Here is a 26605-nt window from a genome sequence, read left to right as displayed (position 1 = left end):
CGGCCGAAAGTCTACTCCAGATCCGAAACTCAACTTTCGAGGGCAGGGTTCGGCAGCCAAAACAAGCCACCACAGGCAGGTTCGGCGGTTGAAAGTCCTTTCGGCTGCCGAACCTGAGTTCTTCCAAAAAGGCAGAACTCAGCCTCCAAACCTTCCCATACAACCCAAAGCCTCACATGCTCTCTCCCAAACATGCATACACACTCCCACAAGCATATAGGGCATAAACTAGCATAAACCTCACAACATAACATCACATAAACATACATTGAGCATAAAACCCACATAAACCTTAACATGCACATCTATCCCCACACAAGCATAAAAACTTCTTAAAACTTCATTAAAACATAAAGGAAAGCAAAGATCCACACTTACCTCTTAAAGATCGAGGGTTGGTGCGATCTCTAACTTGGAGATGGGAGGAAACAAACTCCTTGGGTCTCCAAGCTCCCAAAACTTGATTTAAGCTTAGAACTCTTCAAAACAAAGACACAACTCATGAAAACTTGAGGGATTTGAAGAAAAAGCATGAAAACGACTAAAGGAGGACATGAACACACCTGAGCTCGAGAATGGGGAGAAAACTCGCCCATTTTTCGGTCTGAGGGCCTTTTATAGGTGGCCGGTCAACCACCTTCGGCGGCCTAAGCTATCTCCACAGCTCCACCACCTTCGGTAGCCTAACATGCCTCCTAAACTGTCCCATGTTCGGCGGCCGAACTTGAGGTTCAACGGCCGAACCTGTTTTCTTCCCTCAAAGCCTTCGGAGGCGTAAAGCACTCCCGAAACAACCCCATGTTCGGCGGCCGAACTTAAGGTTCGGCGGCCGAACCTGGGTTCCTCCTCCTTGGCCTTTTCTTTTCAAAACTCCATTTCTTTTCCATTTAAAACCATAAAATCATGTGAAAATATTTTAGAAACACATTTTACCCCTCTAGAAGACTCTGGCATCTTCAGAATTCCAGATTCCAACAGAGATTCCGCTAGAAGGTAGGGATTCCGATGCTGGAATCTAGCCGGGTATTACAAGTGCAATAATCGAAGGGAAGGTTAAACAGTCAGTGGCACAGTCTTCTAGTTCCAAGACCCCAGGTGAGGGAAAGTTAGACCCTTCTTCTTTGAGTACAGCAGCTTTTTGCAGTAAAAAGTGGGTTAATACCACTAAGAAGCCAAAGAAGAACAAGTTCTGGAACAAGATAAAGTCAGGTCTGGGATTAGGAGGTGGCTCGAGGTCAGGTGCAGACAGTGCAGTGTGTATGAAGTGTGGGAAGCCGCAAAAGGGAGTATGTTGGTTCGGGACGACAGCCTGCTTTAGATGTGGGTGTAACGACCCCAAAATGGACCGTCACCGGCGCTAGGATTCAGGTCGGCTTAAGGCCGCCAGAACCCGTAGCAAGCCTGCTATACTCTCTGTGTACCTGTAAATCTCATACATGATCATACATTTTCTGTGAAAATACAAACTCTTTGCTGAACCACGGCTTAACCTGTGCATGCACTATCTCTGTACTCTTTACTCTGTACTCTGTACTCTGTACTCTGTACTCCCTGACTAGAGCTTGCTCTAGATGGGTTACTCATATCTGTTAAGCCTGGTAGTAAAACATATACATATATAGATCATGTACATAACCATAGATTTACAACACAACATAACTAAGTCAAGCACAACTGTAAACACAACTAGGACATCTCTTGAAAATTACATGTCCACTCTAAGCTATTACAAATCTCTTTACTCTTTCTGTACTTTGCTGGACTGGCCCTGTACACTGACCACTGAACCTGCAAAACTGGGGTTAAGGGAGTGGGATGAGCTCTATAGCCCAGTGAGTAGAACAGTAAAACATCTCAGTAAAATATGATCTCATGGAATGCACCATATCACAGACAATCCACATCAAAAGTAAACCTGTCACCACATAGTCCCAGTAACTCTGTGCCAGGGCGTAGAATCGAGCACCTGGTCTTCCTGTGATATATGTATATGTGTATATAACACCTCTGTACTTACCATTGCCAGGGCGTAGTCAAAGGCTCCTGGACTTTACTATACCTGCCAGGGCGTAGTCAAAGGCTCCTGGACTTCTCTATACTTGCCAGGGCGTAGTCAAAGGCTCCTGGACTTCCTGTCTGGAACTATTGGATCATTCAGCATTTACCCACACCAACATATAGCTATGCAATGCAACATCTTTGTTAGTTCTAATGCAATCAACCTATGCATAAACATGATGCATGAAAGATGCTAAAAGCTTTCCATGTTTCAAGTAAACGAATTAAGTTTAGTTCCACTCACCTCTGGCTAGCTGGACTGACTGACTGTGCAGGCTCTGAAAACGCTGAGCAGGACTCACTGCTGCTCTCTCTGGTTCCTCTGGTCTGTATAGGTAAACTCAAATGAGGGACCAAACTAGCTTATGACCAACTCTATAAACTCCCCAAGAATCCCCTTAAACTCACTCTAACATCCATGCAAAGCATGCAAAGAAAAGCTGGACAGAACACTTTCGGCGGCAGGTTCGGCGGCCGAAAGTCTTCTCCAGAGACGAAACTCAAGCACCTTCGGCGGCCGAATCTCAACCTTCGGCAGCCGAACCCTTTCGGGGGCTAGTTTCGGGGGCTGAAAGGCACTCCAGAGACGAAAGTCTCTAACCTTCGGCAGCACCTTCGGCGGCCGAACTCCCCCTCCAGAGCCGAAAGTCCAAAGGCTCGGGGGCAAGTTTGGGCAGCCGAAGCCACCTCCTCATGGGTTCGGCGGCCGAATGTACCTTCGACGGCCGAACCTGAGTTCATCAGCAGGGCAGAAACTTGCCCTGCCTCTCGCCACAAGCACCAATCTCCTCTCCCACTTCACACCTCACTTCCTCAACTTGCATACACTCATGTATATGCTCAAAGGGGTCAAAAACTACCTAAAAACCCCAACAACACAAATCACATACCACACAAACAAACCTTTCTCACAAAATCATCAAAAACTCTTCTTTTAACCTATTCATGCAACTCTCTCCATAAACCCCATAAAAACCTTCAGAAAACATAAACACAAGCTCAGGATCTTCACTTACCTCTTGAAATCAAGTAGATGAACGATCCTAACGTGGAGTTTTGGGGCAACTCTTCTTCAACTCTCCAAACTTCACAACTTTGAGTTTTTAGCTTAAAACCTTCAAAATACCATAAAAACTAATCAAATCTTTGCATGATTGAATGAAAACATGAAGAACTACTCACAAAGGACAGGGTCTCACCTCAGAAGACAAAAGAAACGATGCTCTTACCGCTTCAACCGACTGAGGGCCATTTTATAGGTGGCTGGCCAGACCACCTTCGGCGGCCACACGTGAAACCGAAAGTCATGCATGTTCGGCGGCCGAACCTCAACTTCGGCAGCCGAACCTGGCTTTTCTGCCTTGGTTCATTTCTTTCAAACACTTAGTTTATTTAGCTGTAAAACATGAAAACACACTGTATAACTTTTAGCAAAACCATAAAACTTCCCCTCTAAAGTTTCCGACATCCTGGATTCCACCGGACGACAGGAATTCCGATGTCGGACTCTAGTCGGGTATTACATTCTCCCCCCCCTTAAGAACATTCATCCTCGGATGTTCCTAAAACAAACAAGAAACATAGAAAAAGGAGGAAACAAACCTCAAAACAAATAGGGATACTGTCGGAGCATAGACTCTCGTGTCTCCCAGGTACACTCTTCTAGATTATGGTGGTTCCATAGGACTTTCACCATTGGAATTTCCTTGTTCCTTAGCTGCCTGATCTGTGTGTCCAGAATACGTACTGGCTGCTCTATATAGGTGAGATCTGGAAGAATCTCCACCTTAGGCTCACTCAGAACCTGATTCGAATCTGACACAAACTGCCGTAGCATAGAAACATGAAATACCGGGTGAATCCTCGCCATAGAAACAGGTAAATCTAGCTTATACGACACATTTCCGATCCTCTGCAAAATCTCAAAGGGTCCAATGTACCGTGGAGCTAACTTACCCTTCTTCCCAAAATGAACTACTCCTTTCATTGGAGACACTTTTAGTGGAAACTCTCCTTTTCTGCTGGAAGAATCAAGGAAGAATACCTGGGATGCAATCTCATAGTATATCTCCTTGCCTTCTTCTGATCAGTATCATAGGCTTGACCCACATACTGAAGCAAATCCAGAAACTTATCTGTGAACTCATCAACACTCATGTCATCTGTCTGTCTCAACTGTTCGAACTCTATTACTTTCATCTCCCTCGAACTGTCAGGAAAAGCCCACCCTGCAAATTCATTGGCGAACTCTCCCCATGACATGCTATCAATCCGAGGCTCCATATAGTTCTTGAACCATTCTCTGGCTTTCTTGCATTTAAGTGTAAACCCTGCCATCTCAATGGCTCTACTATCATCAGCTCCCAATTCACTAGTTATCATCCTAACGGATCTGAGATATTCAAATGGATCATCTCCCGTGTTGTATTTAGGAGCATCCAATTTCAAGTACTCTGTCATTTGCACTTTACCTCCAGCTGAGCTAGGTTGAGGGATTTGGGCAACAGGGGCTACTGGTTCTGTTTGTGGTGGTGGTACTGGGTCATTTAACTCTGGGTGTGCTGCACTTGGATGAGTAGGGGAAGATGGATACATCGAATATGGTGGATAATAGTGAGGATAAGGCATATATGGCATGTATTTAGGATATGGGTCAAATCGAGAGTACTCCGACATACCTTCCATCGGATACTCTGGATCCTGGAACACAGCTGGATAATCAAAACCTGAGGCCTGAACACCTCCCTGAGATTCTCCCATACCTTCATCCATAGACGGATCAGTCTCCATAGCCTCCCTCACTTCCTCTGATCTTCCTCCTCTCACTGTACCTCTTCTGCTCTCGTCTACAGACCGTCTAGGGTCTATTGACGTACCTTCCCTGCTAGATCTCAGAGACCTTGCCCTCGGCAATGCAGGAGGATGAGCAGCTAGTCTCTCACTCTCTGGTGGGACTCCAGTCAATGGAACTGATCGACGAGTTCCTCTCATCTTTACTCTGGAAAACAACACATAATATAGCACTTTATCACATAAACAGTACATAGCAATAAAGCACATGCATAACTCATAGCATGAAACAGATAGGACTCAATTCCCTCTCCTCGTGGCCATGAATTCCTATTGTGCTTGACCACTGCTAACCTCTATGAGCCCGACACTCCCTCTATAGGTCCGACCATGTGAACCTAGGGCTCTGATACCAATCTGTAACGACCCCAAAATGGACCGTCACCGGCGCTAGGATTCAGGTCGGCTTAAGGCCGCCAGAACCCGTAGCAAGCCTGCTATACTCTCTGTGTACCTGTAAATCTCATACATGATCATACATTTTCTGTGAAAATACAAACTCTTTGCTGAACCATGGCTTAACCTGTGCATGCACTATATCTGTACTCTGTACTCTGTACTCTGTACTCCCTGACTAGAGCTTGCTCTAGATGGGTTACTCATATCTGTTAAGCCTGGTAGTAAAACATATACATATATAGATCATGTACATAACCACAGATTTACAACACAACATAACTAAGTCAAGCACAACTGTAAACACAACTAGGACATCTCTTGAAAATTACATGTCCACTCTAAGCTATTACAAATCTCTTTACTCTTTCTGTACTTTGCTGGACTGGCCCTGTACACTGACCACTGAACCTGCAAAACTGGGGTTAAGGGAGTGGGATGAGCTCTATAGCCCAGTGAGTAGAACAGTAAAACATCTCAGTAAAATATGATCTCATGGAATGCACCATATCACAGACAATCCACATCAAAGGTAAACCTGTCACCACATAGTCCCAGTAACTCTGTGCCAGGGCGTAGAATCGAGCACCTGGTCTTCCTGTGATATATGTATATGTGTATATAACACCTCTGTACTTACCATTGCCAGGGCGTAGTCAAAGGCTCCTGGACTTTACTATACCTGCCAGGGCGTAGTCAAAGGCTCCTGGACTTCTCTATACCTGTCAGGGCGTAGTCAAAGGCTCCTGGACATCCTGTCTGGAACTATTGGATCATTCAGCATTTACCCACACCAACATATAGCTATGCAATGCAACATCTTTGTGAGTTCTAATGCAATCAACCTATGCATAAACATGATGCATGAAAGATGCTAAAAGCTTTCCATGTTTCAAGTAAACGAATTAAGTTTAGTTCCACTCACCTCTGGCTAGCTGGACTGACTGACTGTGCAGGCTCTGAAAACGCTGAGCAAGACTCACTGCTGCTCTCTCTGGTTCCTCTGGTCTGTATAGGTAAACTCAAATGAGGGACCAAACTAGCTTATGACCAACTCTATAAACTCCCCAAGAATCCCCTTAAACTCACTCTAACATCCATGCAAAGCATGCAAAGAAAAGCTGGACAGAACACTTTCGGCGGTAGGTTCGGCGGCCGAAAGTCTTCTCCAGAGACGAAACTCAAGCACCTTCGGTGGCCGAATCTCAACCTTCGGCAGCCGAACCCTTTCGGGGGCTAGTTTCGAGGGCTGAAAGGCACTCCAGAGACGAAAGTCTCTAACCTTCGGCAGCACCTTCAGCGGCCGAACTCCCCCTCCAGAGCCGAAAGTCCAAAGGCTCGGGGGCAAGTTTGGGCAGCCGAAGCCACCTCCTCATGGGTTCGGCGGCCGAATGTACCTTCGACGGCCGAACCTGAGTTCATCAGTAGAGCAGAAACTTGCCCTGCCTCTCGCCACAAGCACCAACCTCCTCTCCCACTTCACACCTCACTTCCTCAACTTGCATACACTCATGTATATGCTCAAAGGGGTCAAAAACTACCTAAAAACCCCAACAACACAAATCACATACCACACAAACAAACCTTTCTCACAAAATCATCAAAAACTCTTCTTTTAACCTATTCATGCAACTCTCTCCATAAACCCCATAAAAACCTTCAGAAAACATAAACACAAGCTCAGGATCTTCACTTACCTCTTGAAATCAAGTAGATGAACGATCCTAACGTGGAGTTTTGGAGCAACTCTTCTTCAACTCTCCAAACTTCACAACTTTGAGTTTTTAGCTTAAAACCTTCAAAATACCATAAAAACTAATCAAATCTTTGCATGATTGAATGAAAACATGAAGAACTACTCACAAAGGACAGGGTCTCACCTCAGAAGACAAAAGAAACGGTGCTCTTACCGCTTCAACCGACTGAGGGTCGTTTTATAGGTGGCTAGCCAGACCACCTTCGGCGGCCACACGTGAAACCGAAAGCCATGCATGTTCGACGGCCGAACCTCAACTTCGGCGGCCGAACCTGGCTTTTCTGCCTTGGTTCATTTCTTTCAAACACTTAGTTTATTTAGCTGTAAAACATGAAAACACACTGTATAACTTTTAGCAAAACCATAAAACTTCCCCTCTAAAGTTTCCGACATCCTGGATTCCACCGGACGACAGGAATTCAGATGCCGGACTCTAGCCGGGTATTACAGTGGGCAGGAGGGACACATGGCACGGGAGTGTCCTAGAGCAACTTTTATGGCACAGTCCCAGCAAACAGCTTCTGGTAGTGTGGCTCAACCAGTAGCTCCAGCCGCTACGCAGGCCAGTGGCAGAGGCAGAGGGAGAGGGGCAGCCTCTTCTTCAGCGGGTTTCAGGGGTGAAGATCCATCAGCTCCAGCATGGATCTTCACGATGACACGGTAGGAGGCAAATGCATCAAACACCGTGGTGTCAGGTAATCTCATTATTGGTTGTTCAGATGTTTATGCCTTAATGGACCCTGGTGCATCTCATTCTTTTATTGCTCCGAGAGCCGTTGAGAGGTTAGGTTTGATGGTCTCTGGGTTAGAGTGTCCCCTATGGGTCATTGGACCCAAGTGTGACCCGTCAGTGGCAGAGTCAGTCTGCCGGTTTAGTCCAGTTTTTATTGAGGGAAGATGCCTTCCAACCGACCTTGTGGTTCTAGATTTAGACGGATTTTGATGTCATTCTAGGGATGGATTGGTTATCTACCCATGGTGCTACCTTGACTGCAGAGACAAGATAGTCAGGTTCAGAGGTCAGGATGGGTCAGAGGTTGTCTTCAGAGGAGACAGGAGGGGTACGCCTAGAGGTTTGATATCAGCCCTACAGGCTCGTAGGTTGCTCAGGAGGGGTTGTCAGGGTTTTCTAGCTCATGTGAGAGAGCTGGATAGTCATGTTAGAGAGCCCGCCTCAGTGCCCGTGGTCAGGGAGTTTTTAGATGTTTTCCCAAACAAGCTGTCAGGTTTACCACCTGCTAGGGAGATAGAGTTCGAAATAGAGTTGATGCCTGGAACCAGACCGATCTCTATCCCTCCCTACAGGATGGCACCAGCTGAGTTAAAGGAACTGAAGGAGCAGTTGCAAGAGCTGGTAGATAAGGGCTTCATCCGACCGAGTACCTCATCTTGGGGTGCTCCAGTACTGTTTGTGAAAAAGAAGGATGGATCCCTCAGACTTTGTATCGACTACAGGCAGTTGAACAAGGTCACTACCAAGAATAAATATCCGTTGCCTAGGATCGACGATCTATTTGACCAGCTAGCATAGATGATATCCTAGTGTATTCCAGAAATACAGAGGAGCATGCCCATCATTTGAGGTTGGTTTTGCAGACCTTGAGAGAACATGGCTTGTATGCCAAGTTCTCTATGTGTGAGTTCTGGTTGAGGAGCATTTCATTCTTAGGGCATGTGGTATCAGAAAATGGAATAGAAGTGGACCCCAAGAAAGTAGAAACTGTAGCTAACTGGCCTAGACCCACTACAGTGACAGAGATCAAGAACTTCTTGGGCTTGGTAGGTTACTACAGGAGGTTCGTTCAGGACTTCTCTAAGATTGCAGCTCCTATGACTAGATTGACCAGAAAGAACCAGAAGTTTATGTGGACTGATCAGTGTGAAGAAAGCTTTGAAGAGCTGAAGAGAAGATTGACGTCAGCACCAGTATTAGCTCTGCCCAATAGTAATGAGGATTTCACAGTGTATTGTGATGAGTCCCGTGTGGGACTGGGTTGTGTGTTGATGCAGAATGAAAAGGTGATTGCTTATGCTTCTAGGCAGCTAAAGAAGCATGAGTTGAATTACCCTACATATGACCTAGAGATGGCAGCTGTAATCTTTGCATTCAAGATGTGGAGGCATTACCTTTATGGAGTTAAATGTGAGATCTTCACAGATCATAAAAGCCTACAGTACATCCTGAGTCAGAGAGAGTTGAACTTGAGGCAGAGAAGATGGGTAGAACTGCTTAGTAACTATGATTGTAAGATTCAGTACCATCCGGGTAAGGCGAATGTTGTGGCAGATGCCTTAAGCTGGAAATCACTTGGCAGTCTATCCCATATCACAGTAGAAAGGAGATCGGTGGTGAAAGAGTTTCATAAGCTCATTAATGAAGGTCTACAGTTAGATTGTCTGGTACAGGTACTTTGATAGCCCAGATGAGAGTGACACCTGTGTTTCTGGAGCAGGTGGCTCAGAAACAGCACGAGGACCCAGAGTTAGTGAAGATTGCCAGGACTGTTCAGTCAGGCAAGAACGAAGAGTTCAGATTTTACAACAAGGGGATCCTCCGCTATGGGAACAGATTGTGTGTACCAGATGACGTGGGTCTGAAGGGAGACATTATGAGGGAAGCTCATAATGCCAGATACAGTGTTCACCCTAGAGCCACCAAAATGTATCAGGATCTAAAAAGCGTGTATTAGTGGCCAGCTATGAAAAGAGAAGTGGCACAGTTTGTATCAGCCTACGAGGTATGTCAGAGGGTGAAGCTGGAACATCAGAAGCCGGATGAAATGCTTAACCCACTGCCGATTCCAGAGTGAAAATGGGAGAATATAGATATGGATTTCGTGGTGGGGTTACCGGCAATGTCCAACAGATTGGACTCTATATGGGTGATTGTGGACAGACTGACCAAATCTGCTCACTTCATCCCTGTTAGGAGTGGCTATTCTGTGGACAAGTTGGCGCAGGTGTATGTTGATGAGGTTGTAAGGTTGCATGGGGCTCCTGTTTCTATAGTGTCTGATAGGGGACCCCAGTTCACCTCCAGGTTTTGGCGGAGTCTGCAGAATGCTATGGGTACCAGGTTGGATTTTAGCACTGCTTTCCATCCTCAGACTAATGGACAATCAGAGAGGACCATCCAGACAATAGAAGATATGCTCAGAATGTGTGTGCTAGATTTTGGCAGTTCTTGGAGGCAATATCTACCCTTGGTGGAGTTTGCCTACAATAACAGCTATCACGCTAGCATAGGGATGGCTCCATATGAAGCTTTGTATGGGAGGAAGTGCAGGTCACCCGTTTGCTGGGAAGAAGTGGGAGAGCAGGCTTTAGCAGGCCCAGAGTTAGTAGAGATTACCAGCAGGGTGGTGCCCATAATCAGAGAAAGGATCAGAACTGCCGTCAGTCGGCAGAAGAGCTATGCAGATGTCCACAGAAGGCAGGTAGAGTTTCAGGAGGGGGATCTGGTATTGCTCAAGGTGTCTCCTATGAAAGGGGTGATTCGGTTTGGGAAGAAAGGTAAGTTAGCTCCACGGTACATCGGACCCTTTGAAATCTTGCAAAAGATCGGGAATGTATCGTATAAGTTGGACTTACCTGCTTCAATGGAGAGAATCCATCCGGTTTTCCATGTTTCTATGTTACGGAAGTTCGTGTCAGATCCGGGCAAGGTTCTTAGTGAGCCTGATGTGGAGATCCAAGGAGATCTCACTTATGTTGAACAGCCAGTACGGATCCTTGACACGCAGATCAAAAAGCTGAGGAACAAGGAAATCCTGATGGTGAAAGTCCTTTGGAATCACCACAACATCGAGGAATGTACTTGGGAGACACGGGAGTCCATGCTCCAGCAATATCCTCATCTCTTCTAAGGTGAGTGTTATGTGTTTCGTATGCATGTTTATGTTTTATGCTTGTATGTGCTAGTTTGAGGAACATTCGGGGATGAATGTTCTTAAGGGGAGGAGAATGTAATACCCGGTTAGACTCCGGTATTGGAATTCCTACCGTCTAGGGGAATCCCGGATGTCGAAAACCTCTAGAAGGGTAAAATCATGTTTTTATAAAATGTTCGTATGTATTTAATGGTTTTAAGTAAGATAGAAATTGAGTTTTAAATGAAAATGACCATTGAGGAAAATCCAGGTTCGGCCGCCGAACTTGGTGGAGTTTTGGAGTCACCTTTGGCTTCCGAAGGTGGTCTGGCTAGCCACCTATAAAAGGACCCATGGCCGAAAATGGGCGAGTTTTCTCCCCTATTTTCGGTCAACGGTGAGTCCATGCCCTCCCATGGTTGGTTTTGATGATTTTCCTCAAATCTTTCAAGTTTTTAACAAGTTTTAACTTGTTTTTGAAGTTTTTGAGCAAAGATTGAAGTTTGGAAGCTTGGAGACCTCCGGAACCCATTTTCCCCAAATCTCCAAGTTAGGTCACGCCCTCTCTCGATCTTCAAGAGGTAAGCGTCGATCCTCACCTTCTTCGATGTTCTAAGCAAGTTTTTTGAAAATTTATGGGATAGAAATGCATGTTTAAGCTAGTTGTTTAATGTTAGAGTTCATGTGAGTTTTGTTGAAAATATGTGTGACAGAGCACATTTTAGGCCATATTATCATGATCTTAATGATGTTTATTTGCACAGTTTCTGCCTAATTTGGTTGTTTTGTTCATGTTCTACAGAAACTAGGTGTGAAAAGACATTCTGGAGAAAATGTGGTTAAAACTGCCAAAAAGTGCCAAATATGGAAAGTTCCAAATAAGGAAAGTTTCATATATGGAAAGTGCCAAACAAGGAAAGAGTCAAAGAGCGCAGCCAGCAAACTGTCCGAAATTCGAACTGCAGAATCCTTCCTGCCTTGTTTAGAACGTGTGCCAAGAAAGGAAAGTCTTCAAATAAGGCAAGTTTTCAGAAAAGGAAAGTCTTCAAATGAGGAAAGTGCAGAGGCAAAAGCAAATAAGGAAAGCTCGGTCAGAGGATTATTTAAAATTCAAATCGCAGATATTTCTTTCCTTATTCAAAGATGTGCACATACTGCAGCAGTCATATCTTCCAATTTAGGCAACGAGATCTCATGAAGGCACACTTGCCTCTTCTGCGTTCAACGTTTAAAATTCAAACGAAGGCTCCACCTAAAAAGGAAAGACTTGGCAGATCCACTTTCCCTTCTGCATTCAATGACTGCGCACCACTTGCCTCTTGCAACACAATCTGCGCGCCACTCCCTATTCAGGAAGGAGATCTCTATGCACTTGGCCTTCATACAGTCCAGATTCATAATTCAATAGAGGATCCATCTAAATAGGAAGTTTGGACAGCAAATATTTCCTATACAGTGCTGTCCGCGCGCCTACCTCTTCTGCAAAGCCTGATCCGCGCGCCTCCTTCCCTTTCAGTGCTATCCGCGCGCATGCCTCTCTCCTGCAGAGCAAGCCACGACTTTTCTTCCTCTATTGGCATCCTTGGATCGCTCTTCCTTCCTTTTCAGACACAAGGTACGCTCCTTTCCTATTCTGAAAGCCATCTGCGCGCACCTGCCTTCTGAAGTGCATGCACTACGATTCTTTCCTCTTCTGCAACAACTTGGGCAGCAAGTTGAGTTTGGGCAGCAACTTGGGCAGCCTCTACACTAATTAGGAAGCAAGGTCAGCATCTAAACTTATTTAGGAAGCACAATCTGCGCCTCCTTCCCTTTCTGAGACCAAACCGCGCGCATCAACTTCCTTTCGCAGTGCATTTTCGCGCAGCCTTCCTTCTGAAGCCGAAAAGCGCGATTCTTTCCTTTTCAGACACATCTTGGGCAGAAAATACCTCTTGGGCAGTAAGTATGACCTAGGGCAACACTTTTCAACTATAAAAAGCCACATAAGAAGCCTCTACAGGGTCTTTACACTCCCCCTGGGAGACACCTACGGGATTGCAAGTGACATCTTCTCTTTTTCTTCCTTTCTTTATTTTTAGTTTTTGTTTCAGCCATGAGTGGCTGAAACCTTTTTTCTAGTTGAAGAACAAGTGAAGCTTTAGTTGTAATTTGGATTGAGAGACTTGGACATTCATTGTTTTACCTTTTGCTTTTCAATATTCATGTATTTCATGCTTTATGATATTATTGCTTTGTTGTTTGGATCTACACTGATTCTTGATTGCAAGGTAATATATTGTTAGTTTGGATAATCTTAAGTCCGTAATTGCTTGGATTGCTCAAACATAAGAACACTTGGTGTAAAAGCCAAGGAATTGCATGATCTAGTGTTATCTCCATGCATGTGGGTGACTAGAATTGGTTCTCTCTATTTCTTTATGCGATTGACTTTTGTAAAAGGCCTGAGGCTCAAAGACGTTCTTTGACAATTGTTAATTAGTAATTAATTGGAGGACTTTCCCTAATTGATTTATCTAAAAGAGAGATAATGGATGTGAGAAGCTTCTTTAATCTCCATGGCCAATTTATTGAATCAAGCAAAGGAATATATGAGTCAATGATCAATCCCATCAACTAAAGTGAATCTGAATCTTCAACTAGAGCTTTTCTCATATTTGTTTTCTCTTTATTTTATTATTTGCTTTTCTTTATTGCTTTCATCATTAGTTTAATCAAACCAATCTCAAAACCCCCCTTTTTACTTTACTTGCACTTTATTTTTATTTTCAGTTTGTTTGTTTGGTCTTAACAAGAAAGATAAGTAAGTATCAATTCCCTGTGGATTCGATCCTTTCACCACTATCTACAGTATTTATATTGTTGATACTTGAATTGTATTATTTTTGACCGGCCTCGACAACCGTTCTGTCAAAATTGGCGCCGTTGCCGGGGAATTGATTTAACTCATTTGTTTTTCTTTCAGGACCAGATCTGAACATAAAAAAAAAAAAAAAAAAAGAGCACTCTGCGCAGAACCATCTTCTGAAACATCTCAATTGCACATCTGAATCATGAATGAGGTAAGTAGATCTGATCTTTCTTTTCTAACATCTTTATTGAAAGATTTAACCATAGAACAAGACGCGGTAAGTACACCTTTCCGCCTTGTGGAACTTTATGAACAAATCGCTGCTATGAGAAGTTTTGTTATAGACCAAGCTGAACAAGCTTTTGAAGAACAACAACTCCAACAAGTACATGCATGTGAAAGATTCTATGGACAGCCGAGATATGCAATACCTGAAGATACCAGAACTAATCTTTATAAGATGTTGGAGACTTTGCACAATTTCCAACAGGAAGTGGATCGAGTAGCCGCCAAATGGAGAGAAGACATGGTAAGAAAAGAGGAAGAGCGTCAAGCTGATGATGAAAGATGGCAAGTACAAGAACAAGTTGCTGAAGAAACCCAACCAGAAGATAGTTTGTCCAATCCAACTGATCAAACAGAACTTGTTGCTTTAGATATCATTGATTTTATGAGCCAAGATGTTTTTTATGTAAATCAAAATGATATGCTAAATGATGATCCTTGCAGGAAAGAGAGCCAGAAAGAGCCAGAACTGAAAAAAACTGACTGTTGCATCCAACAGGTGGACTGCAGCCATGCGCAGAATGAACAGAAGCAGATCGCACCACTTCAGCTTGGTGCACAGATCAACCTTGCGCAGGACAGTCCTGCAACACTTCCAGTCACACTTCTTCAGCTTCCATCGCATGAAACTCCTTTCAGCCTTCCAATGCAAACAGCCCAGGCTCACAAGGAACAAATGGTATTCCAAGCGCCCAAACCAAAGGAGCATGTAGATCTATGTCTGCCCAAACCACCAGATAAGGTAGAGTTTGTTTTGCCCGAATTCAGTGCCATGTTGCAGACATCTATGAGGAAACATGAATTGGAATTCAAAATATTGCCAAATCATCTCAAAAATACAAACATAAGGGCAAGAGGCACACCTCATCTGAAAGAGGAGAAACTGATCATGTTACTTCACGAGTACATGAAAGAAATAAGATGGGTTATGACTAAATCAAAAGGCGTGCTACACTATTCACTTAATTCTGTTGGGACCCTTTTTCCTCCCCCAATTACTTGAGGCAACTTGCCAAGTGGATCGCACCATACAACACCACACCAGGGGAGTACTCAGTTTCCTTTGTTCTTTTATGTTTTCTATACATTGAGGACAATGCATGATTTAGGTGTGGGGGTGCGGATCTCTGAAATTTTTAATTTTTTGCTTTAGACACATTTTTCCTTTCAGTTTGCATTTTCCTTTCAGTTTTTTTCCTTTCAGTTTGCGTTTGATTTTGTTTTCAGTTTTGTTTTGATTTGCTTTACTCAAACTGATGAACTATGTTGAATGAACTTTCTCTCCATGACCCCATTGATGTAATAACTCTCTAAACCTAGGTTGAATCAATTGCAATAAGATGTATTCATGTTTGGGAATTGCTTTTTGAATTGAATCCTTGAGCTTGCCATGGTGAAAAACATACTGATGACCCTCAACTGATGAGAATGAATTGAAAATTGTGTGAATGTACTTAATGTGACTTGTTAGCAATTGGTGTTGATTTGCCCAAATCATTGAGAAAAGAAATTCAGAAAAGGCCTAGACTTCATAAGCACAATGTGAAAACTGTTCCAATGGTCAACAGACTATGAACAGAGCTAGTAGCCACTTGGACAGGTGACCAACTGAGTAACTGGGGGTGGGTATCACCAATATGTACCTTCACGTCAAAAGGTTGGTGACTTTTCCAAGCAAGTTTAAAGTGCAAAAAGGCTGAATTAAGTACTTCAAGGTAAGGGCAAGTCACCACTACAACATTATCCATATCTTGTCACAAAATAAATTGTAGCTAAAAATAGAATTTTGGTGGCTAGATGATTTGGCCACAACATATTTTTCCCGTGACATACCGTAGCTAGAAGTGGCGTAACTAAAGTTTAGTTACAGGATTTACCTGTGTTGTGGCTAAAATAAATATTTATAGTCACACTTTTTATTTAAATGAAGCAAAAATATTGCCATTAAAAATAAATATTGTGGCTAGTTATTAGCCACAAATGGAATATTTGTAACCACATTTTCTTTTTGCCACAACAACTTTTTTTTGTAAGTGATTTTGCTATGATTATGTTACAAAAATAATAATGTGGCAATTTAAACTTATGTATAGTTACAAATTTAATTTTATGGCTAACATATCTAAATTTAGCCATAAACTTAATTGTATGACAAAAAATATTTACTATTAGCCACATTTAAATAATTATAATGCAAGAATAAAATTTATAACCACAAAAATAAGAAAGTGACAAGTTCTAGTATAATTGTTACACTTAATTTTATTTTATAACTATTGAATAAAGCCACAAAATTATTAAATTAGAAGCTATTCTAAATATAGTACATACGGCTACTATTAATTATTTGTAGCTAAAATGTAATATTTATTTAATTTATTATTATTTAATGGGATTATATTATAATTTACTATTACATATGTTATTTATCTATTAATAATTTTGGTAAAATTTATAATAGAATATAAAATTTATATAAAAAATTTAGCTAAAATTTAAATTTATAAAATAATTATATATTAATATTAAGACTCAATCAGAATGACAATTATAAAATAACAATACATTTAAGTCAAAATAACTAATATCCAAAATAAACTAATTTAAGTCATAAACCAATCACACTAAAAATACTTGAAATTATAATACCATACTAACACTAATATTAATATCTAAATTTTTTAAAAGTAGTATTATAAGACTGCTGGCTGCTTCAAAATCCAAAACTTCAAATATACTGCAAATCATCCTCCAATTTCATCATCTTGGGAATCCTCCATAGGCTGTATAAAATTTTATTTCAAAATATTAATAACAAAATTATATAAAATAGATAAGGTTCATACTAGTTATATAGCTTACAAAAATTCTTATATTAGAAAAAAAATGAGACTTAGTTTTTAATCACTTACTGATGCAATATTATTGTTTTTCTCCAAAAGCATCTTGAATTTCTGCTCTCATATTCTATTCATCTCTGCAAGTTTCTCATCCATTTGCTTCTTAACATCATTTACTTGTTCACTTGCTTCTTTTTGAATTTGTTGGACACGCTCGTTTGCTTCTCTTCTTGAAGTATCAAGTTGTTTAAGTAGTTCTATCTTTGTAGGTCTAGCACCAAAATATTCCGTGACATTTTTTCCAGGACCATAAGCACGTACATAACCATTTTTTCTGGCCCAAGTACATCAGCAAACATAGCATCATCATCCAGTGAAATTTGTCCTTCTTCTCGTTATTTCTTTAGTTGCTGAAACTTTTCCTGTAGAGATATTTATATTTATTGATATTAAAAAAAATCAAAATATAGCATAAAATACATAACAAATAAATAAAACATATGTAAAAAGTATTACAATGGCTTCTTGTGATATTGGATCAATTTCTTTGCCTTGCTTTCTCTTTCTGGATTCAAGAAAAAGCTCTAAGCGAGAAAGTGTTTTTCCATTTTTTTTGTTCTTCTGTTCAAATAAATATAACAATTAGTATTAGTTTATCATAGATCTATATCAATAAAAATTTGAGTTCAAGCAAAACCAAACTTTCCGTAAAAGAGTCAATTGACTTAACTACAAATATGCTGCAGATAAACAAAACTTGTATAAAAGAGCTAACATTTTTACAGCTAATGATATCAATTCAAGCGTTAAAATTCATAATACTGTTGATTATTATTTACTCTACAAGTTTGGATGCTCATAGGGTTGACCAATCATAATTCATTCCTATATTTAGAATATTAAACATGGTCAAATTTCACCATTAAATGAGTGAGTTATTAATGGTGTTTGCTGTCTAATCTAATACTACTAAAAAATTGTCATGTTTAACTTTAATGAGCATAAAGAAAAAGGGGATTTGTTTTGATGTGGGAAATGAAGGTTAATAATGGCAGTCTGAATCTAATTAGGCATTTACAGAAAAAATAATAAATGGCATATCAAAAAGTTCTAACAATCATATGAACTTCAAAAAGCATTATTTTTTTTTTTGATAAAAATAGCTTTTATTAGAATTTTGAGAGTTATGGCAGAATACAAAGAATAACAACAAGCAGCTAGCTTATACCATTACAGGTTGACCAGTTCTTGATTGTTGAACTACTAAAAAGAATTTGGATTAAGGAATAAGGAAAGCTAGGCACATCTTAAACCAAATAAAAGATCCATAAAAGATCAAATCATAAACTTTCTCAAGTTCTAAACTAGAATTATCAAATACTATTTTGTTTCTTTCTAGCCATAGTCCACAAAACGACAGCAGTAAAAAGGGATTATTTGTATATCATTTAATTAATAAAAAATACTATAATACTAATAAAATAAAAACAAACTCATACCATATGATCTCTCAGCCAAGCAAAGCTTTTTGTCCCCGTGTATGGCGGCATAAAACGCTTGCATCTATTTGTCTTATTTTTGTTGCTTCTCTCTAAAGAAAAACAATGAAAAATTTTCAGAATTTATGTTAGCTAACAGAAACTGAATTCATATAAAATAAATTATTAAATTTTACACGAATTTTTAATACCTGAAATGCATTTTCTGTCCAAAGATTAACCAAATACTTCCAATCTTTTACATCCATATCCTTAGGCTTGTTTCGGAGATGAAGTGAATAAGTTGCCTTTGAATCAAAGTACTTCTTCTTCAACTTATGCCTATAATTCCTATATAATGCATTCATATGACCGAAAATTGCTCCCTTTCTTGCATCAGAATACTCAAAAGTGAACTTTCCTTTTAGCAAAGAAGTAAGAAATAAATATTATGATACTTAATAGAACTAAAAAAATTATAATCATTTTATAATGGATGTAATTTAATATAAATTTTCGTACTAATATGGTAGACCACATAAGGTCGAGCTTATCATCGGTAATCTTATTCCATTGTTTCACTTGCAATGGACAACACGACACACTTCTAATAATTTGTCCTAAAAACCAAACAAATGCAGTAGCATTATCACCAATAGCTTGATCATCTTCATCAAATTCTACTGGCAATTTTTGTCCATTCTCCAATTGTGTGATTTTCAAGCATCGTGTTGGTCCTCTAGTTTTTCTTTTAATTATATTGGAACCTATTTCAAAATAAAAGTAAAACAATAATCATATAATAACAAGAATTTCTGTACATAGAACAAGTAAACATAATCAATTGTTTAAATAAAATTAAATGAGTAAACCTGTTGCTGCAGTTGCATTTGGATTTTGAAGTTGATTAGAAGTGTGATCAACAGTAACTGCGGGTAGCTCGTCACCAAGTCCATTTGGTAAAATATCATAATCTCGAAATAGAGTGTATATATCAATGGGTTTCGAAAGGAACTTCTTATAACTATCCATCATATTTTTCACATCTGTATCATCTTTAACCTCTATCAATGCATCAAGATCACTAAGAGATTTATCAGCCTTCAAGTAATAAAATTTATCTCCTTTTATAACATCAAATCCACAATCCTTTTTCAAGTCATCCAATATATCAAAAAATGAGATGAAATCAACATCAAAATTAGGTTTCTCCATGAACCTACCATTTTCATATATTCTATTTGGTGAAAATATAAAATGACCTTCATAATGATACCTCATTGTCTTCTGACTAGTATTCCCTAAAAAAAAAATTGAAGTTAGCCATATAATTATTTATGAAAACAACTTAAAATTTATAAATCACATAAATATTATTTACCTTGAAAATTTGAAGCCTGATTTTGGTATAACTCTTGAGTTTCTTGAAAGTTCTGGTTAACATTATTTTCAGTCTCATTTTCTAAGTTAATATTGATGGAATTCCCTTTCCGCAACTTGCATCGTCGAGCCATGTTGTTTGCTTCTGCTTCATGGAAAAAATTGAATATTACACATAGAGGATAAATTAATATAAAAATAGTGAATCAAAGCTTTTTAACAGATGAAAAACGAATGAAAAGTAAATATCAGATGCCTTTCACGTGTTTAACCTAGAACAATTACAATGAAACATTAATTTTAAGGCTTTTGTAATTTTAAACATACCTGATTGGATTTGATAGTGGTAGCTTCTCCTTTTGATAGTGGACAGAAATTGAAAACTGAATGAATCATGAGTGAGAATGAATCAGTAGCGGCTGTAAGGAGGGAATTTTTAATTTTAAGGTTTTCATTCCCCCCAAGCCAAAAAGCTTATCATTATATTGCCGCCACTAATTGATAGGGTTCCCTTTATTAATTAATATAATATTATTTATTTTTATTTTTTTGTAATTAAAATATTTTATATTTTTAATTAAATAAGCAAAATAAAATAATTTTAATTTGCTTAAGCAGATTCAAAATCAACGCTATGAATTTTTTTTTAAAAGAAAAAAAATCATGACCACACCTTCGTAGAGCTGTATTTTTAACATCAAAATAAATTTATTTTCAAAAAAAAAACTTTAAAATTAATTTATACGCAAAATACAAATATGTAGGTAAAAAAAAAATTCAAGTATGTAAAAAAAAAAATTTTAAATGTGCCAAATTTGGCATAATTGTGTTTTTTGATGGAATAAGACCCTAAAAGTGTTAAATCGTTGGTTAAAAATTTGGAATAATTTTGGTATAAATTTAATTTATATATTGTGGATAAAGAATTTTGGTTTTTTGGTTACCGATTAGTAATTATGTTTAGTAATTAGTAATTCTGTAAAAAAATTTCAATTACCATAATTTCCAAATTTGCTAATTGGTCATGGTGATGGTTATAAAATGCTCACCTTTAAGCATATGGTAGTGTAAAGTTCATGTTACTAAGGGTGTGTAGTACCGGTTCTCAAACTGATTCCTAGAAGAAAGCGGTACTATATAAAAAAAACGATTTCTGGAAATTAAAATAAAACTTTAATTCTTTACTTAAATTAATTTAAAGTCAAGAACATTAAAAAAAAAAAGATGGGACGCAAAATAAACTATAGTGTCTTTCTTACTCCAAAATGTTATACTCATACATTATAAACAAAATTGTTATTTATTAGTAATCATTTATTCAAATATTCAATTAAAATAAAACTTTAATGGTTCACTTTAATTAGTTTAAAGTCAAGAACATTAAAAAAGAAACAATGGGGGCCAAAATAAATGACAGTGACTTGCTTACCCTAAAATATTATACTTATACATTATAAACAAAATATAATAATTATTAGTAATTATTTATTCAAATATTCATTTAAAATAAAACTTTAATTGTTCACTTTAATTAGTTTAAAGTCAATAACATTAAAAAAGAAATAACGTGGCGCACAATAAACAGCAGTGCATTTCTTACCCCAAAATATTATATTGTTAATCATTAGTAATCATTTATTCAAATATTCAATTAAAATAAAACTTTAATTCTTTACTTAAATTAGTTTAAAGTCAAGAACATTAAAAAAAAAGATGGAACACACAATATAAACGACAGTGCCTTTCATACCCCAAAATATTATACTTATACATTATAAACAAACTTGTTATTTATTAGTAATCATTTATTCAAATATTCAATTAAAATAAAACTTTAATTATTCACTTTAATTAGTTTAAAGACAAGAACAATAAAAAAAGAAACAATCGGGTGCAAAATAAACGACAGTGTCTAAACATTAAAAAAGAAATGATGGGTGTAAAATAAATAACAATACTTTTTTTACCCCAAAGTATTATACTTATATATTATAAACAAACTTGTTATCTATTAGAAATTATTTATTCAAATTTTCAATTAAAATAAAACTAAAATTGATAATTATAACTAAAATTGATTCATTAATATGTAACTTTTTAAGTTAGAAAATAATTCTCAATAACTTTTCTATCTAAACAAATGGACAATAGGAGAAAAATTGATTGAGAGATAAAAAAAAACATATTATATGAAATTTTTTAGAACCTCTAAGCATATTTTTTGAACTTGATAAACCAATATATAATACTTAGAGGACCTCAGAGTAATTCTCCAAATTATTTCATTAGTTATAGTATTCTATCATAGTTATATAATTGTGGCTAATTTGATAGCTAATTCAATGACTCTTTGATAATTATAACTAAAGTATCATAGTACTCATATAATTCATTTAGCTACGATATTGTGGCTAATGATTTAGTAATAGTTATGACAAACATAATTACATGACTAATATTTTTATGTTTCTGCCACAAATTTTTTGTAATGACTAATAAATTGTAGCTAATAAAATAATTATTACTACAATCATATTAGTTTCGTGGCTATTAAAAGTATTATCTATAATATTAATGTGTTGTGACTATAATGGTAGTAATTGTTACAAAAAAATTAAATTTATAGCTATTATATCTATTAGCTATGATATTACTTTGTAGCTAAAATTAATTGTGGCAAATAGTCAACAAATAGTTACATTATATATAAAATAAAACAAAAAATACATATTAGTTATAATTGTTGCATTTTTGTTACTAAATAGTTTAAATTAGCCACAATAGGTTTTTAGCCGTAATAAAATAAATATATTAGCCACAATAATTTTTTTTGTAGCTACGTATCGTAACTAGAGATGTAATATGTTGTAGTGCACCCTGAAAGCTAGATTAAGTCTTTGAATGAACAAGAACTAATGCATGTATGATCTCTCTCTTGAGGAAAACCAATCCTAACCATGGTAAGTAAAGGAAAACAAGGAAAGAGGTAAGTAACCTTGATGCATACATTCTTTATTGCATTGATTCAAAATAGGGGTCTAGAGTAAGAGCTTAAGTAGACATAAAGGATCTAAGTGAAGAGAGTTTGTTCAACTGTGTTTGTTTGCTTGAGGACAAGCAAAAGGTTAGGTGTGGGGGTATTTGACAGAGCGCATTTTAGGCCATATTATCATGATCTTAATGATGTTTATTTGCACAGTTTCTGCCTAATTTGGTTGTTTTGTTCATGTTCTACAGAAACTAGGTGTGAAAAGACATTCTGGAGAAAATGTGGTTAAAACTGCCAAAAAGTGCCAAATATGGAAAGTTCCAAATAAGGAAAGTTTCATATATGGAAAGTGCCAAACAAGGAAAGAGTCAAAGAGCGCAGCCAGCAAACTGTCCGAAATTCGAACTGCAGAATCCTTCCTGCCTTGTTTAGAACGTGTGCCAAGAAAGGAAAGTCTTCAAATAAGGCAAGTTTTCAGAAAAGGAAAGTCTTCAAATGAGGAAAGTGCAGAGGCAAAAGCAAATAAGGAAAGCTCGGTCAGAGGATTATTTAAAATTCAAATCGCAGATATTTCTTTCCTTATTCAAAGATGTGCACATACTGCAGCAGTCATATCTTCCAATTTAGGCAGCGAGATCTCATGAAGGCACACTTGCCTCTTCTGCGTTCAACGTTTAAAATTCAAACGAAGGCTCCACCTAAAAAGGAAAGACTTGGCAGATCCACTTTCCCTTCTGCATTCAATGACTGCGCACCACTTGCCTCTTGCAACACAATCTGCACGCCACTCCCTATTCAGGAAGGAGATCTCTATGCACTTGGCCTTCATACAGTCCAGATTCATAATTCAATAGAGGATCCATCTAAATAGGAAGTTTGGACAGCAAATATTTCCTATACAGTGCTGTCCGCGCGCCTACCTCTTCTGCAAAGCCTGATCCGCGCGCCTCCTTCCCTTTCAGTGCTATCCGCGCGCATGCCTCTCTCCTGCAGAGCAAGCCACGACTTTTCTTCCTCTATTGGCATCCTTGGATCGCTCTTCCTTCCTTTTCAGACACAAGGTACGCTCCTTTCCTATTCTGAAAGCCATCTGCGCGCACCTGCCTTCTGAAGTGCATGCACTACGATTCTTTCCTCTTCTGCAACAACTTGGGCAGCAAGTTGAGTTTGGGCAGCAACTTGGGCAGCCTCTACACTAATTAGGAAGCAAGGTCAGCATCTAAACTTATTTAGGAAGCACAATCTGCGCCTCCTTCCCTTTCTGAGACCAAACCGCGCGCATCAACTTCCTTTCGCAGTGCATTTTCGCGCAGCCTTCCTTCTGAAGCCGAAAAGCGCGATTCTTTCCTTTTCAGACACATCTTGGGCAGAAAATACCTCTTGGGCAGTAAGTATGACCTAGGGCAACACTTTTCAACTATAAAAAGCCACATAAGAAGCCTCTACAGGGTCTTTACACTCCCCCTGGGAGACACCTACGGGATTGCAAGTGACATCTTCTCTTTTTCTTCCTTTCTTTATTTTTAGTTTTTGTTTCAGCCATGAGTGGCTGAAACCTTTTTTCTAGTTGAAGAACAAGTGAAGCTTTAGTTGTAATTTGGATTGAGAGACTTGGACATTCATTGTTTTACCTTTTGCTTTTCAATATTCATGTATTTCATGCTTTATGATATTATTGCTTTGTTGTTTGGATCTACACTGATTCTTGATTGCAAGGTAATATATTGTTAGTTTGGATAATCTTAAGTCCGTAATTGCTTGGATTGCTCAAACATAAGAACACTTGGTGTAAAAGCCAAGGAATTGCATGATCTAGTGTTATCTCCATGCATGTGGGTGACTAGAATTGGTTCTCTCTATTTCTTTATGCGATTGACTTTTGTAAAAGGCCTGAGGCTCAAAGACGTTCTTTGACAATTGTTAATTAGTAATTAATTGGAGGACTTTCCCTAATTGATTTATCTAAAAGAGAGATAATGGATGTGAGAAGCTTCTTCAATCTCCATGGCCAATTTATTGAATCAAGCAAAGGAATATATGAGTCAATGATCAATCCCATCAACTAAAGTGAATCTGAATCTTCAACTAGAGCTTTTCTCATATTTGTTTTCTCTTTATTTTATTATTTGCTTTTCTTTATTGCTTTCATCATTAGTTTAATCAAACCAATCTCAAAACCCCCCTTTTTACTTTACTTGCACTTTATTTTTATTTTCAGTTTGTTTGTTTGGTCTTGACAAGAAAGATAAGTAAGTATCAATTCCCTGTGGATTCGATCCTTTCACCACTATCTACAGTATTTATATTGTTGATAATTGAATTGTATTATTTTTGACCGGCCTCGACAACCGTTCTGTCAATGTGTAATGTGTATATGCTTTGTGTTGTTGTTGCGGTTTAGGATAGTGTAAGACCCCTATATGCTTATTTGCTTGTGTATGCATGTTGTAGAATAGCAAAATGCATGTTTGAAGGTTTTGGGAGGCAAAATGTGCATGTGGAGGCTGAGTTCTGCCACTTTGGAAGAACTCAGGTTCGGCAGCTGAAGGACTTTCGGCCACCGAACCTGCCTGTGGAGGCAAGCTTTTGGCTGCCGAACCTTGTCCCCGAAAGTTGGACTTTCGGCTCTGGAGGGGAGTTTCGGCCACCGAAGGTGCCGCCGAACATGCATGAGTTTCGTCTCTAGAAGGGACTTTCGGCCGCCGAAGGTGCCGTCGAAAGTGGCTGAGTTTCGGCTCTAGAGGGACTTTCGGCCGCCGAAAGTGCCCTGTTCAGCCTTCCTTTGCATGATTTCTATGATTGCTTTGTGATGTTTTAGGGGGTTTTTGGGGAGTTGTTTAGAGTCATGTTCATGTATGTTTGGTCCCTCATTTGAGTCCACCTGTGTAGGTTCGGACCCGAGGAACCAAGAACCCCAGCAGTGAGATAGCTGCTTCAGAGTCTTTTCAGAGCTAGCCTGAGGTGAGTAGAATGACTCTTTATATTGCAAAGTAAATAAATAAATTTTGAGCATGTTCATGCATCACGAATACCATGAGATATATATTAGGTTGTTTGCATTAGAATTCACGAATATGTTGCATTGCATAATATGATGTTGATGTGGATGAACTTTGGATGATCCATTAGCCCTCGTATGGTATGATATGATATGATGACGATACGGTATGAAAGTCCAGGAAGACTCATTCTACGTCCTTGGCACTATGTAAGAGAAAGTCCAGGAAGACCCATTCTACGTCCCTGGCATATTGGAATGTTATGATATGTTATGTAAGGGAAAGACCAAGACCCATTCTACATTCTGGCACTATTGGATATGTAGAGGGCTATTGGTGGCAAGTTCATCCTTAATGTAATTTGTGTGTGATGTGATGCATTTCATGAAAGCATGAATTTTAATATAATGTTTTACTATTCTACTCATTGGGCTCTTGTAGCTCACCCCTTTCCCTTAACCCCCAGGTTTGCAGGTGCGGGCTAGACCAGGAAGTCACCAGGATTAGAAATTTATGTATGTAATAGATTAGTTGTGGACATGATAGACAATGTAATGTAATGTAAAGTATTGTGTAACGATGTATATTGAAGTTTAGTATTGTGCTTGACCCTAGCATGTATAGTTAATCCCCTTTTTACATGATTTATGTAATGTTTTAATGATGTTTATGTAAACCAAGCTTAATGTATGATATGTTACCCCATTGGAGCATTTGATGAGGGCTCCAGTGTGGGGTTTTATGTTTATGAGTATGTGTTTGCACGGGTTAAGCTTGGTAAATGAAAGAAAAAGTTTAAAGTTTTATGTATATGTTTGATCATGTATGGGATTTAACAGGTACAGGAGGTATGT

The 26605-nt window shown here is 38.7% G+C and overlaps 1 protein-coding gene across 1 annotated transcript; it reads right to left on the bottom strand.

The window, feature by feature from the left end:
- Positions 1-18681: 18681 nt before the first annotated feature.
- Positions 18682-20102, bottom strand: LOC122722487. The gene is made up of 3 exons (XM_043953246.1): positions 19765-20102; positions 19256-19684; positions 18682-19150 (listed from the first exon to the last, which is right to left on the bottom strand). The coding sequence occupies exons 1-3, from the start codon at positions 19895-19897 to the stop codon at positions 18789-18791; spliced, it is 924 nt and encodes a 307-aa protein (XP_043809181.1). The 5' UTR covers positions 19898-20102; the 3' UTR covers positions 18682-18788.
- Between the last annotated feature and the right edge of the window lie 6503 nt (positions 20103-26605).

Source organism: Manihot esculenta, chromosome 18 (assembly GCF_001659605.2).
Source record: "Manihot esculenta cultivar AM560-2 chromosome 18, M.esculenta_v8, whole genome shotgun sequence".
In the NCBI taxonomy this organism is placed as follows: Eukaryota; Viridiplantae; Streptophyta; class Magnoliopsida; order Malpighiales; family Euphorbiaceae; genus Manihot; species Manihot esculenta.
The sequence above is the reverse complement of the archived record's forward strand: the minus strand, read 5'-3'. Positions and strand labels throughout refer to the sequence as shown.

Coding starts and splice junctions, on each gene's coding strand:
- LOC122722487 (XM_043953246.1), bottom strand. CDS start 19,897: ATGGCTCGACGATGCAAGTTGCGGAAAGGGAATTCCATCAATATTAAC. Junction 19,685..19,764: donor TCAGGCTTCAAATTTTCAAG/GTAAATAATATT, acceptor TTTTTTTTTTAG/GGAATACTAGTCAGAAGACA. Junction 19,151..19,255: donor AAATGCAACTGCAGCAACAG/GTTTACTCATTT, acceptor ATTTTGAAATAG/GTTCCAATATAATTAAAAGA.